At 29.6% G+C, this 15,488-nt stretch overlaps 2 protein-coding genes and 1 long non-coding RNA gene across 5 annotated transcripts in view; 1 reads left to right on the forward strand and 2 right to left on the reverse strand.

Moving 5' to 3' along the window:
* Positions 1 to 15,488, forward strand: part of LOC140666995 (uncharacterized) — a 213,378-nt gene that overhangs the window by 10,059 nt on the left and 187,831 nt on the right. The gene's annotated exons all lie outside the window — the stretch shown is intronic.
* LOC140666800 (uncharacterized) lies at positions 1,112 to 5,836 on the reverse strand. The gene is made up of 7 exons (XM_072894343.1): positions 5,658 to 5,836; positions 4,406 to 4,509; positions 4,028 to 4,184; positions 3,390 to 3,512; positions 2,782 to 2,912; positions 1,856 to 2,132; positions 1,112 to 1,593 (listed from the first exon to the last, which is right to left on the reverse strand). Exons 1-7 carry the CDS (start codon positions 5,798 to 5,800, stop codon positions 1,224 to 1,226), a joined length of 1,305 nt encoding a protein of 434 aa, XP_072750444.1. The 5' UTR covers positions 5,801 to 5,836; the 3' UTR covers positions 1,112 to 1,223.
* Positions 7,377 to 14,370, reverse strand: LOC140667119 (uncharacterized). Of its 2 annotated transcripts, XM_072894824.1 has the most exons (6): positions 13,991 to 14,370; positions 11,014 to 11,088; positions 9,570 to 9,823; positions 8,944 to 9,169; positions 8,259 to 8,337; positions 7,377 to 8,156 (listed from the first exon to the last, which is right to left on the reverse strand). In XM_072894824.1, the coding sequence occupies exons 1-6, from the start codon at positions 14,183 to 14,185 to the stop codon at positions 7,699 to 7,701; spliced, it is 1,287 nt and encodes a 428-aa protein (XP_072750925.1). In that variant the 5' UTR covers positions 14,186 to 14,370; the 3' UTR covers positions 7,377 to 7,698. The 2 variants fall into 2 exon arrangements, with proteins under 2 accessions (XP_072750925.1, XP_072750924.1); XM_072894823.1 differs by having other exon boundaries at positions 7,377 to 8,337.

Raw genomic sequence — 15,488 nt, forward strand, 5'->3', positions numbered from 1 at the left:
AAAAAATTTACAAATTACATTATAAATTAAAATGATTTATGATATCAACTCTCGAAAATTTTGTAACTGAAATAAAAAAATTACAGAACAGAAAGTTTGAACATAAATTAATTTAACATAAACATTTTAATAGTTTTCATATGCAAGACATGTAATTTCTTTTTTATTAATAGTAAAGTTTTTTTAATAAAAGAAGCAAATAAGACTATACATTTTTTGTCCTTTCTGTAGAAATACATATATATAAAAGTAACACACACACACATATATATATATATATATATATATATATATATATATATATATATATACACAGGGTGACCTGTAATTGGTGAAAAACCTGCTAATGGCAGATTCTTGAAGTCGTTTGAAGTCGATTTTTCCTCAGCGAAAATATCGAGAGACGTCATTATTTTTTGCAATTTTTATCATTATATATCTTTGTAATTAGGCCTTCAATTAAAATTCTATTAAAATAAACGCTATCTGAAATTAACTAAAGAATGTAGTTTTGGTAATTTTTTAACTCCAAAAAATTTAGTTTGCAAAAAGCACTTTTTTAAATCGCTTATAACTCGGAAATTATGCTTCGACATTTTCAACTATGAAAAATTGTCTCCAAATGGTCTCAAGAATCTGTAATTAGCAGGTTTCTCACCAATTACAGGACATCCTGTATACATATATATAAAATAAAGTTTATTTCAGAAATTTTTGCAGAGAACAAGTCTGTAGGTAAAAACTCTAGTTATATTGTTGCTATTTTATATTTTATTAACGAGTAAAATAAAGGTAAAATGTAAGTAATAAAAGAGAAAAACATTAATAAAGAGGAGAATAAATTCTATTTATAATAAATTCCAATAAATATCTCTAAACACATAATATCATAGATATACATAGATATTTTATAACTGTATGATAATCCGATGAATTATAATGCAACGAACCGATAAAAAATTTATCTCTATCTCAATATATCATAATAAAAAAGTATATTAAAAAATATATATTATTTATATTATATATATTAAAAAATATAACATTTTTAAAACACAGACTTTATATATAAAATATAATAAAACAAAAAATATATTTTTTTCTTAGGGCACTCTGTTTTTATCGAATAACTTTTTCGAGAAGACGATTTCAAATAAATAAATAAATAAAATAACAAAATAAATAGATCCGCGTTCTGTGGCTATTATATCAACTATTCTATTTTATGTTTCATTTTCGTCGTCCCTTTCGTTTGGCTGGGTTGCCGCTTCCGTTGGCCATTTTCCCGCGGTCGCGACCGGATCCACGGTGGTGGTCATAATAGTGATGTCGGTGACATTGATAATGGTAATCGGTGGATCTGTGATTACGATGGGTCCGAGAGGCTCTGCCGTCTGTTCCTCTTTGGGAGGTTTTTGCTCGTGCTTTGTGTCTTCGCTTGAAGTTTCTTCGATACTCGGCTTGTCCGCGAGATCTTGCATTTCATGTGACAATCCTGCGGTAGTATTGAGTATTGGTGGTATTAATTCCATAGATGGTACCATGGTTTTTATCTGGCACTGCCGACCCATGTAGCCCAAAGGACAAATGCATCTGTGGAAGGCGAAAATATATCAGAGACTCTTTTTCTAATATTTTTTACATGATATTATTAACATTTGTGTAACATGAATATTTAATTTTAATAATTAATATTAATAGATTTTATATATGTGACACTTATTAACACTATTTGCTAAAGGAAAATGTCATCACATTTACTACATTTTGTGAGTTGTAATAATTGTAATAATTATTCGTGTCAGTTCGTTCTTCGATTATAGGATAGAATCGCTCTCACGTGACATAATCTTACCTGTAATCACCGTCCTCGTGAATCATGCTAATACAGGTGGCACCATTTTGACAAATACCAGGATGCTCGTCGCAGTAGGTGAGCTTCTCGTCGCATAGATCACCGGCCCATCCTGGCTTGCATCGGCATTCCCAAGGCCGTTTGCACGATCCGTGTACACATCCGGGATATTGTACGCACTCGGTGCAATTGGGTCCTGACCAACCAACGCGGCATCTGCATGTGCCTGGTCGCCTGCAGCCACCGTGTTCCCGGCTGCATCCTTGCGAGCAAATTGCTAGTAAAGGCAGCGTATTATTAGTGTTTCGTATTATCAGTCCATAATAAATTATTGTAATATTAAAAATTTTCATACATTATATGTTATTACACAGAATTAGTAAAAAATAATATTATAATATATATATATTAGTTGGAGAGAATGCGTTTGAATGATTAGGTCTTTTCTGAATAGAAATTTCTTGTTTGCTAGATATATTTTGAACTTTTAATTATTAATTTTTTTTAATAATTTTATATTTAAATTATTTTACATTTTGATATTAATTTATGATTAATTCTCTCTTTTTTAAGTTTATGAAAATAAGCATAAATGCAATATTTTTATCGAATTGTTCTATCGAGAGGTTTTAAAAACTAAATATTTATTTCTACCGATTTTAGAAAAGATTTTTGATTAGCAAACATATGTGCGTAGTGTTTTCTTTTTTGGGTAGATCTTGCATATATAACTCATTGTATGTTTTTTTTTATACGTTGTCAAAGTCGGTCAACGAAGGATTCTGTGTATGCTTAAGAGAAAGATTCCGTTTCAGTCCCTGCGCAAGTAGAACAAAAATATGCTTCTCGTTGATGGTTACGTTGTCGTTTATATTAGTAAAGGTCCCTCTGTTTGTTCTCGTCGTGCGTCTCGAGAATAAACTTACGTGTTTGACAAAGCAATCCGGTCCAACCCGGATCGCATCGACACTCTAAAGGTCCTTGACAGGTTCCATGGAGGCAGCCCGGCAGTACCGCGCACTGTTTGCACTTGGGACCCTGCCAACCTAAACGACATCTGAAAAGAACACGTCAAGTTTTGATTTTTTTTTTCATTTTGACACACATCTGTGCTAATGAAATCTCGACGATGTTACATTTATTTTTGATATTATAATTATGCTTATTTTTATATTTATAATATATATTTTATAATATTTTTCTCTCTGTGATAATATATTAAAGAATTAATTATTTTTTTTTTTTTTTTTTTCAAAATCCATTATCTTTATTTTTTAGTAGTTTTATTTATTTTTGAACAAATATGGGTATTTACTATTGATACATCTTATTGTTTGTAGTTATAGTTGAAGTGGTAATAAAATAATGAATGTCATTAAATATCTTATTAAAATAAAAATTATCTTTCCAAAATAAATTTTTCCAATTTTAATAATAATAAAGTAATGAAATTAATTTCTGAAGATAAAAAAATGTTTGGCCAAAAATTTGCAGAATATAGAATACGTATACATATACGAATATGTGCAATTACCTGCATTCGCCGGGTTTTTCGCAGTAGCCCTGACTGGACAGGCAATCGGGCGCGCAAACAGGTTCGGAACAAAACACACCCTTCCAACCGGGATCGCAGGAACATTCGAAGCTCACGTTACACCTGAAAGCGAAAATCACAATGTCAAGTGCCTGTCTATCTATCGATCGGAATCGATTAACGGTCACGAGAGACCACTCTAAGCGAGGAAACGTTTCGTGTTACACGGAAATTATACTCGCTCGTTTACCCAAGGTGAAAGCAAAACGAAGTGGATATGAGTTGTTGTTGTTCGAGTAACGTTCAATTATGTACGTACGTAATTATTGTATCGTACGTATGTGTACGATACAATAATTCGCGCATTATAACCATGTGGATGCTTTTTATTATAAAGTATAACTGTTCTTGATAAACAAAGAAAGAACGGTGAAGAATCAGCCGGTATTTTACGCGCTTTTTCTTATTTAGAAAGCACATCTAGAGATGATTAAATTTAATAAAATATTAATCAGATAATTCAGTCAGTACAATTTTTTTAAGAGACTTTATGATAATTTGTTTTGATAAAAAAGTCACGCATCAAATGTCGTACTTTCTTTTCATCGCAGTGTCGAATATGAATCGATTAATTATACCTTCCATGTTGACACCCTGGCAAGGCCACACATTTGTCGCATAGTTCGCCATAGAAACCTAATTTACAACGACATTCCCCTGGTCTGCGGCAATAACCTTGAAGGGGATCGCAACCTTTACGACAAATTGGTACATCACATAGATCTCCAGTCCATCCTGAATAATAAATAATATTTTATCAGTGTGTTGTTGGATATATTTAGATAAATAATATATTTTAATTAGCTTTGATTTTTCTGTAACACTTTTATTTAAAATATTTTTTATTTTATTATTGATTTAATTTAATTTAATTCGCGCGCGTATAAACATTTAATACAATATAATATATTATATGAAATTTAATTTATGATTGTATAATTGTTCTTTATACATACCTGGCAAGCATTTTACTTCACCAGCTTCGTCACAAATATAATGTGAATTTGGATGTTGCGATGCTGGTATTTCGCATGCTTGCTTCTTCCATTTTGGAACATATCTTGACAAGTAAAAATAATAAAATATTAATAAAATATATAAGTAATAAATTGAACATAAAATATAACTAACAAATAGTGACACAAATACCTAGTGACAAATATCTATTAATCAATGATTAATGTGTATGTGGAAGTTGCAAAATGTCATTGCCAATATTATATAATATTTTTTCGCAAGTTTTTTGATTTAATCGCGCGATATATTGTATATGTAATAAATCAATATCATTCGCATATATGTAAATGCTTATTAATAATTTGAGAAATGTTACTTGTGAATGTAAGCGAGTGAAAAATTTAACTGCCATTATGTCAAGGAAAACGAGAATTTAAGTATGTCGAACTGAAAGGATTGTCGTCTATGTGTTGTGTGTATAATTGTGAATTTGGCTTAGAAATTACTAATAGTTAATCACTAATAGTTGAAGTATTTTGAAGATAACAGAGTGTTGAGTTAGAAAAAGAGAAAGAGAGACTCATCAAAATAAAGTTTAATATAGTGTAATCAAAATAAATAATTTTGAATAATAAAATAATATTTAATTAGAAATAATTAATATTTTAGAAATTTATATAATTAGTATTTTTCCAATATTTGAAAAAGGAATTTTTTTTTCAATATTTGCAAAAATCTTTGATAATTCAGATTATATAGTATTTATTGAATTTAATATAATATCTGTTATAATTGTAACTTAACAATTTTAATAATTTTATAAGTTTTAAATTTAGTCTCGTCGAAAGTCTCATTGAAAGAATATTATTTCTGGATATTTTAATAAATATCTTGCTATATAAAAATTTAATAAAATGATATCTTAAGAATTAAAAATAATCAATTTAAAATTATATAGGTATATATTTATAAATTATATATATATATATATATATATATATATATATATATATATATATTACAATTTTTTACAGACAGCATAATTCATTACAATACATATATAAATTAATGTTTTTTTTATATTCTGAAAAATTACAATTCATATTTACAAAATAATCTTATAGAAAACTTGAAAGAGAAATAATAAAAAAGAAAAACTTTTCTAGAAGATATCTCTGGAATATAAAAATAACTCAATATCTTAGACTGAATCGTTTAACATCTATTTTATTTTCTAATCTATACCAATACCTGGGCCCGGCAGCGAATCCGATGGGCAGCACAGAGGCCCCTAAGATAGCGGCAACTGTAATTAGTCCATTGTTCACGTCCGATTGTGCGAGTTGATGAGGAAAGTTAACGAGGAAGGTAGCGAAGAGCAGTGGTATCAGCATCTTGGCTTGACTTCCGAGTCAAGACTGGGAGGATAAAGACGTTCAAGGCGAAGCCTAGGATAACGGGACCTTGTTCGAGGTCACGGCATACTTTTCACCGTGTGCTCACGTATACGTGTACATACGTGCATGAGTGCGTACGCTCGCTTGGTACAGCTCCGATGTTTTCGTCGACTCATTGCGGATTCATCATTCGAGTTCAATGTACTTTGAACAAGATGAAAGAGATGATTAAGGAAATAGAAAGAGAGACAAGGGTCTTCGTCGAGAAGAGTTATTTCGAATATCTTTGAAAATCTTTGAGAAAGGCCTTTTTTAAGATCCTTTTCAGATCCAATAAGAAAAAATCCTTTGTTCATTGATTTTTTTCTATTCAATAAATTCTTTTTTATCGTGAGGTTTTTGACGAAATTATCCGAAATTAAAATTTACTTCAATAAAAAAATAAATAATTAATTGACGCGATTATAGAACTTGCCTTGACAGTACTTTCTAATTTCAATGCACACCTGTTTTTGCTTATTAATAAAAAAAGCATTCAATTTTTTAAAATAATTTTGAGAATACTTTCTTTTACAAGTTTTTAAGTTAAAATTGCTTATAAAGGATTAAACTTTTTTATGTACATTTATATGCATCGAGAAAATATATTACTATAAAATGAAATAGTAGAATTAATAGAAATAAAACCAATAAAAAATAAATACAATATTATAAAATACAAAATTTTAAAAAAATTTGTGTATAATATTATAGTATTTACATGTAATATCAATAATACTATAAAATAATACTATAAAATATTATAGATATATATAATAAATAAAACAAAAGTGTATAAAGTAGGTCTTATAATTTATTTTACTAACAATAAGTATTTTACAAGTATTATACAAAGTTGCTATGTATTTACAAATAAATATTCATTGTTAGAACTCAACGCTGCTGTCAATTTTCGGTGATAGGAACTCTTGGAATTCAGTCTATTCGTTGCATTACATTGAGCTACATTAAGAATAGCATTGTGTTTATCATACATTCTCTATTACATAAAAATATATCCAAGAATCTGTAATCTTTTCTCTTTTTTCTCTCTCAACTAATATCAGTTTTTTATTTATTATAAGCATATTTATACATTACTAAACTTTCATTTGTACATTTGATTTGCCAAAATTCTTCATCTTTTCTCACATATACATGATTATCGAAATTTTTTACAAAAACTATGAGACAATTTACAATATATATTATAATAGTATTCTTATTCTATCAATAATATTCGCAATATTTCGCAACGTAAAAAAGTATTCATGCATCTTTTGTTTTTTTTTAAAATAATTTTGCCTAAAGAAAAGAAATGTTCCTATAATCATTTCTATACAACATTGCTGTACATAAACGATGCATTTTGATTGAAATGTTTTATGATATTTTTCTCTCTCGTACAAAAACGATGAAATATGCGAATATTTTTTTCACTTATATTTTATATCAAATTTACACTTTTTTATATTCTTTAAAATCTTTAAATAATTATATTTTAGAATTTTTTTAGGACGCGCGAATCATTAATTACCTTTACTTGTCGCTGATTCTCATTTAAGACGTAAAAAAATCTATTATTGCATTTTTATTAAATATAATATAAGTAGTGCATATAAATATATATATAAATATATATATATACACGAAGAAAGAGAAATGTATGTCGAGATGACTCGTTCATCTTTATGGATATATCTTAAAAGGAAAAATTCGTTTATAATTTTTCATAATTTTCATGCTATCAAAAGCGAAAGACAGTACTTTCTCATAAGAGGAAGCAAAATCCCTGAGCTGTTCTCACCGAATTGTTTGAGAAAATTTTTAGCAGAATTTTTGCGTTCTCTGCTGAATCACGTTCGTGATTCAGTCACGTTTTGCATATTATTATCATTTTCGGTCACATCTTCGATATTCACGTTTATAGCATGCATATCTACGTTTACATATTGTATGTTGGCATTTTGTATAAACTGATTCTCGTTTACATCAATTTCCACGTCAAAATATTCGTTTATGTTCGAGTTGATAGAACTGCTTGAGTTGGTATAACTGCACGAGTTGGCAGAATTTTCCGAATTGGCAGAATTTTCCGAGTTGGCAGAATTTTCCGAGTTGGCAGAATTTTTCGAGTTGGTAGAATTTTTCGAGTTGGCAGAATTTTCCGAGTTGACCGAATTTTCCGATTTGGTCCGGTAGACATTATATGCTTGATTCAGTTTATTCACATATATCGTTCTGTTAAATGGACTTATTATTTTCTTTCTATTTCTCCACAAATCATATATTAGCATTGTATATAGTTGCAGTGCTAAAGTCATAAGAAAAACCAATACAATGAGACGCCAAATATTCCAAATGATATTTTTAGTAGAAATGTAATCGTTAGTATCGACAATAATTGAATAGCTACCAGGTTCGTCTTTAATGGTTACTCTGACCAAATATTTGCCGGATGGCAAAGAAATTTGCGCTAATTCGCTATCTGCTACCTGTACGGATGGGATAAAATTCAATATATACATATCTGATATATACAAATCTGAATTATATTCGATAATTTTTATATAATTTATATAGGTTATATAGATTTAATAATTACACTCAATTAATAATTATATAATTTTTATATACAGAGGTCGAATACTATTTGCAGAAAATACTGTTCTATTTATCATATTTATGAAATATTTGACTTAAACGCGAACATTGTTTACAGATGCCAGCAACAAAATTGTAGTATTTGAAGATACATTTAAAGATATTTTGATTTTATTAATACTTTTTTATTTCTCTTTATGAGTATCCGAGTATAACTACTCGAAATACTATTATTGAATTATTTATGTTCTCTATTTTCATTTATTTAAAATTCCAATAAAATCGTAGTGGCTTTTTGATTCTCTAAATTCGAGTGCTACTTAGAAAGAAGTTATTATATTTTGAATGATAAAAAAAATTTTGCAGATTATTGCTATGTGACGTATGCCCGATAAAATATTCGTAAACAATTCGAGTTTATTTAAATATTGTTTCTTGAAGTAAAATTAAAAAGAAAAATTGAAATTACGTCAACGTATTTATTAAATTTTAATTACCTGGTTGCCCATGATGCCGTTTCCCGTTTCTTCTTGCCAAGTGACGACAAAAGATTTATTTTCTTTATTTTGAGATTTCATGTAGACGTAATTTTTAAGTAAATTAATTCCTTCGTGTTCATATTGGTTTTCCAGCTGAGTCTGCCAGTCCATCCACGTAATGGTAGCTTGATATAGGGGACCGTTTTTCTCGAGAATTTGTAATTTAGGTTGCCACTTTTCCCAACTATAATAATAATTATTATTATTTATAGTAATTTGATAAAAAAATATGAGAAAAAATTAATATATAAAAACCTGAAATAAAGAGAATTTTTATATATATAATTCTATTTGATCAAAACGACGATCTTTAAATTAGGAAAACTTAAGAAAGTTATGAAATATTTCTTGCCATTTTTTAAATTTAATTTTAAACAAGCTAATATTACATTAAAAATAACAGAGAACAGTCAATGAGATATATTTGTATATTATCTTTTCATTTTTAATCTATTGAACAGCAAATCACAATTTTTTAAGTGTATCTTAATTTATTTCTATGTACTTACTAAACACTTTTTTGTATTTTTACGTGATGTTATTTACTTCGTATTTTTTGCGATACAAAAAAAATAATATAATACCTGTAATTTTTGATCGTTCCATCCTCGTTGGTGATGATAATCCAGTCGCCTGGTTTCATTGTAACTTCCTGCTGCTTAGAATCATATCTTTGCCATATTCCATATTTATTTTTGCGCATTATTATGGCTACGTCATGCTTATTCATATGGATAATTTCGTCCTTCTCGGGCGCTGGTAAGTTGGTGGACTCGTACTGACCTCCCTCTATTTCATGTGTTTTATAAAACGTACAGGCGAGGTTGCAACCCGAGCACTGAAAGAAAAAATATGTTACGAGATTAAGACAAACACACTATATTTATATACTTTATATACATATAATAGTACACATAGTTTAGTTTATACGGATTGCCGACGATAATAAAGTTCTAAGAAAATTATATTAAACAATAATCGCGCGAATTTTTTTTTATAAATTATTTTTGCAGTTAAATATTTTACGGTAATTTATCAAGTTTTATTTGTTATAATTGAGAAATCTAACATACTTTTTGTAATAAATTAAAGTTACGAAAAAAATCGCTTTCTTTTATAAATATTTGAAAGAGATGCCGACCTTTATTTTGACCCTAGTACTTTCTACGCGACCTTACATAAAAACAAAGAGGTAGTCGTTTCCAAGAATTTGTCATTTTTACCCCTGAACTATCCCCATTGTGCGAAATCACATATATCTTTTCCATGAAATCGAAAGTTATCCCCGAGTGACAGTCAAGATTTTCTTTGCGCTTGGTCGAATAGCATTTTTAAGTCTCGCCTCAAGGGTATAACAAGGGACTAAAAGAATATATACCTGCCTGTGCGTTCGAAATAGATTCGAAAATTTGAGAACGCGATCGTAGACAATTTAAAATTTTACGCGAATTCGTCTTTAAAAAAATTGTGAGAAAGTTTTTTAGTTGCGATGCGCGAACTGTGTAAAAAAATTTTTTTAAATATTTTTTCTCAATATTGAAATAATGTATTACAGCAGATATTATGCGATATAACTACTATATGATTATAAATATATAAATATAAATATAAGAGTAGATAAAAAATATAAACAAAATAATATGAAAATATCAGAGAAATATTAAATATTGTAGAATACAATAATATGAATAAAAATTATTTTTTGTAATGTTATTTAATCAATAATAATGGCCACATGACAAATATTTTGCCTGATAGAATCGAAATAGTGGACGTTTTAACGAAATCAAATAGTTGAACATAAAAAGTGAACACTCCATGAAATTTTGGCTAGATTATAATTAAAAAAAAATAAATTGATAGTAAGAATATTTTTGTTATATATATGTGATTTATCTTGATTTAATTTATAAAAATTTTCATTCAAAAAAACAGTTGCTTTTGAAAGTAAAAAAAAAAAAAAAGAAAGAGAAACAAAGAGAAAAAAGGAGAGAATTGCCAAAACTATAAAACATTATCTTAACTTACATTATCAAAAACCTTCGAGTTGCAAATCTCGAACATGGTGTCCATACGACCGAGGTATTCGCAAGTGTGCCAGCACTGTAAAAATAAGCATATGTGAAAATTTTAGCCTTCAACTTTAAAACACATTTTTTTAAACTTACTAATTTCTTATTTTTTCCAATATTTAAATATTTATTTTTAAATTTTCAGATTTTAAAATTTTTTGTTTTAAAATTTTTAAAAACCTATTTTTCAAAAGACTCTAAAATGAGCCAGAGAGATTCAGCGGTGAACAAAAACTCTTCTTCTGCCGCACAATGTCGAGAAGAAAGAGGAACTATACTAGAAAGACGAGGGCGGAAGAGAGGCAAAAGGAAAGAAGCTTGATGCAGAAGGGAAGGGTAGAATAAAAAACGTTGAATCGAGCGATTTAAGGAGAGAAGAAGAGGGAAGAGACAGAGGACGAAACATTGCGAGAAAGGTAGAAAAAGGGGGACAGGGGAACTGAATTAGCTCCAACCTGTTCCGGACGCACAACAGGCACCTTCGTTGTTGTTGTCTTCATATTTATTGGGGTACCGACTCTCGAGCGGGCTCGCCCTGTTCCTAAATTCTTTTTTTTTTCTCGCGGTTCATCTTTTTCTTTCCCCCTTTTTTTTCTCTCTCTCTCTTTTGATCCCCGATTACCCTTCTCCGTCGCATATCCTTACTAAAGCCGATTCTTTGCTTCGTAGAAGCGAAGGATCCAGTGGGCCCTCACTAATGATATTTCCTGAAAGCCGCGTTGAGATCGGTTGGCTAACTCGGAAAAAAATTCAAGATTTAAGGAATATACGTTTCAACTTGTCAAATTTATACAATATTATCTTCAATCGCATCATTTTATATTACGAAATTGAAGTAAAGTTATATAAATGTTTGATAAAAGTAGTTATTATTTATAAATAAATAAATATTATTTTTATTATTTATAAATGATAATAGGAGATGATAAAAAAGTATTAAGTAGATGAAATTAAAAAAAATAAATATAGTGAAATTACATGCATTAAAATCTTCCTCTTTCGTTTCTTCGGCGACATCGAGCCCACCAATCTTAGCTCTATCGATTAATGATCAAGCTCGAATATCAAGTTACGATCATCGAGTCATAAAACAAACAGCGCCGTGACACTCCAATCTAAGAATCAATGATTCGTCTGTTCGGTGACAGTAAACTCGTAAAGTGAAATAAATGGACGAGAGAAGAAACCTCTCAGTTGATTAAGTATATTTTTGTTCTTGAAATGAATGAGGATTTAATAGTAGGTACTGTACCAGACTAGAAAAGCGGAGTTAGGAAAGGAAAATGTTAATTAAGAAAATATTTAATAAATATTTTCTAATAAAATATATCCCTATTAGAAAATATACATATTAGAAAAAATACATAATTTTAAAATTGTTATTATTCTCTGACATTTATATTTTATGTTATATTTATGTTTATATTTGCATTTTTTATATTTATATACCATTTATTTTCTACTTATTTTTATTTTATGCTATATTTAAAAAAATGCATTAGTGCTTTTTATTATGAATATTATAAATAACATATTATACGTGTTTTGATATTAATTTGCTTCAATTAAATAAAAATAATTTCATCAAAATATTTAAATTATTACTTTTTTCAAAAATATATTATTTTTCACATCTCCCGATTATGTCACATGTGCGCGCATTTATTTTATTAACTATAATAATTTATTTTGATGGCAAGAGCGTTTTTCTCAATATATTATTCTTCTCTCAGGATTAAAACAATCATGAAGTCAAATTGCGAAAAGTCTTTTTCCGAAGTCATCGTACTATTATCATGCGTGAGTCGTCTCTTCTTTTTCACCGTGAGAGAAAGAGCGGGAGAGGGGGAAGCGATTGACTGTATAGCATTTGTTAAGAACTATTTCCGCCCCCTCGGCAAACTGTTATAATGCGACGTACCCTCTCTTCCTCCCTCGGGATGCATTCGTCACAGGGGCCGGTGCATAAATTTGAATGTACGGCCCCCTAGTTCTCGCGGGACATGAAATCGACGGATCTCTCGAAATTAATGGACACCCCTAGCAGACCCCCCGTAGCATTAAATGAGCAACGCCCTCGCGCGCGCACATTCGTTGGATGTTCCCCGACCCCCTTTAATCGTGATTCTCATCTGTATGAATCGAAGAGGTGGCGACCACACCTGGTGATATTTTCATGGTATCCTTTCTAGTAAAATCTCTCCCTCGATATCTAAAGATTTATCGATGCTCTATTCTGCGATCATTCTTTTTTGGATTGCGCGCATGCAAAAAATGCACATGAAATTCAAAACTGTTTAAAAATATTTTAAAGTAAAACAGATTTCAATTTTAAAAAATTTCGAATTTTGTAGAAAATAATTTATATGAAATATTTAAAGATCTCATAAAAGAGAAATTTTCTTTATTCACATACACAAAAAGTAGAAATATAAATTTTTTATTAATTATTTTTTTTTTATATTTCTAACTTGTAATTGTTATCATTTGAAAGTTTGATCAAAAAGAAGAATTGAATATATTACGAATTTATGCTTTCCGGAATATTTTTAATAACACTTGATGTATACGCACGATTTCACGAATAAATTTTATATTAATTAACTTGATAATAGATATAAATTATTTGTAACTATTCTGTCGATAAATTTAACAAATACAATTATGATTTTATGTTTTAATTTCAAATTTGTAGAAACAGAACAATATATAATATTATTCAGGTTATTTTTAAAATTATTTCAGGCACATGATTAGACGTGCGCTGCACGTGATTAGATTAGAGGAATAATAAACGTTGCATATATTTTTTTAAATTCCTTCTGAAGTGATTGTCACACGCGTTACCACTTGTGTTGAAAATTCGTCGAAAACTCACTAGAACTTTTAGAATGTAAGACGACGAAAGCACAATTAAAACAAATCTTAATTACCTTCTCGCACTGTGTGTAATCTTTAGTGTCATCGACGAATTGTCTACAGTTGTCGTCGGTAGTCAAATTCCGCAAACACGATGATTGGCACTGTGCAATCCTGACGAGCTGATCAAGATTAGAATCTTTCCATGAGTCTTCTGTGAAGGCCACAGTCACGCAAACTAACACTCCGAACAGGTAGATGATGATCATCTTGGAGAATCAAACAGTCTCGTTCCCCGCACTTTTCTCACCACACTATATTAATTATTATATCCACGTGTAACTTTTTTTTCTTAATTATAAAAACACCGTAATAATTTGCGATTAAATTGATCGTAAATCATGCCAGTGAGGCACGAAAATTATGAGCGTGGATTCCACGGACGGAATTTCGGGCGTGACTGGCGGCCCTTCGGGGTTCGGAACCCTCCTTATATAGCCGTACGTCCCCCACTACGGGTTCCCCGGATTTTCACGAGACCCCACCCTTACCGTTAAAAGCATCCCTTATAATTATACGTCGTTCTGTGACATACAGCCTGTTTTCCAGCTTTAATTCTGACCGAGTTATTCGATATGTGAAATAATAAGCTAGTTTGTAAAAGAAATCTCGGTAAATCTACAATTTAGATTAAAATATTTTTCCAAACATTTTTTAAAATTAAATAACGAGTGATTTTATAAATAATGATGTGAAAGTAAATATATAAACATCAATATAAATTATAATACTACTGAATAATAAACAATAATTACTACATAAATGTCTCAACAATTTTAAAAAAGTTAATTTGTAGCTATCATAAATAAAGGAAAATTAGTTAATACGCGATATAATTAAAATAGGAAATGTATCTATGTATGGAATAATAACGAACGATTTAAGTGATTAATGATTACTGATTTCTCATAACGATTTCCTGATATAATGACCATGTCGAAAAAAGAATTAATGAAAGATCATTAATTTTCTTTCGTTTTCCTTAGTCCTTTATAATGCAAAATATATAGCGCACAGTATGAAATCGATTCATTGTAGAAATGAAAAGAGAGAAGAACATTCTCAAATTATATACATATTCTATAAATACATAAAAAAAAACTATTTTAATTATTATTTTAATTTTACATTGTGACAAGAGAAGGAGAAGAAAACCACAAAACGATTTCACGAATGGTTAAGGACGAAATTTAATTTGTCCTGCGAGTAGAGTTAATTCCGATCCGTGTTCAAGCGTCGCCAAATGGTCAGTTTTTCTTTTTGTTTTTTTTTTGTTGCGGTAGAAAAGTGGTTAGCCGAAAGTAAGACGGCGTTTTCGGACCATATGCCGTGCGGAGATTTTGCGTCGTGGGCTATATGAACCGCGGATAATTACGGTGGGCCTCAGAGAGTGCGGTCGTAATGCGAGAGTGTAGTGAAACGTTCGCTATATTATCGAGATACTCTGTACAACTCGTTTTTTTTTTTTTTTTTTTTTTTTTTTCAAATGAGTCCGTGTATAAAATCGACGGA

This window comes from Anoplolepis gracilipes, chromosome 6 (genome assembly GCF_047496725.1).
Source record: "Anoplolepis gracilipes chromosome 6, ASM4749672v1, whole genome shotgun sequence".
NCBI lineage: Eukaryota > Metazoa > Arthropoda > Insecta > Hymenoptera > Formicidae > Anoplolepis > Anoplolepis gracilipes.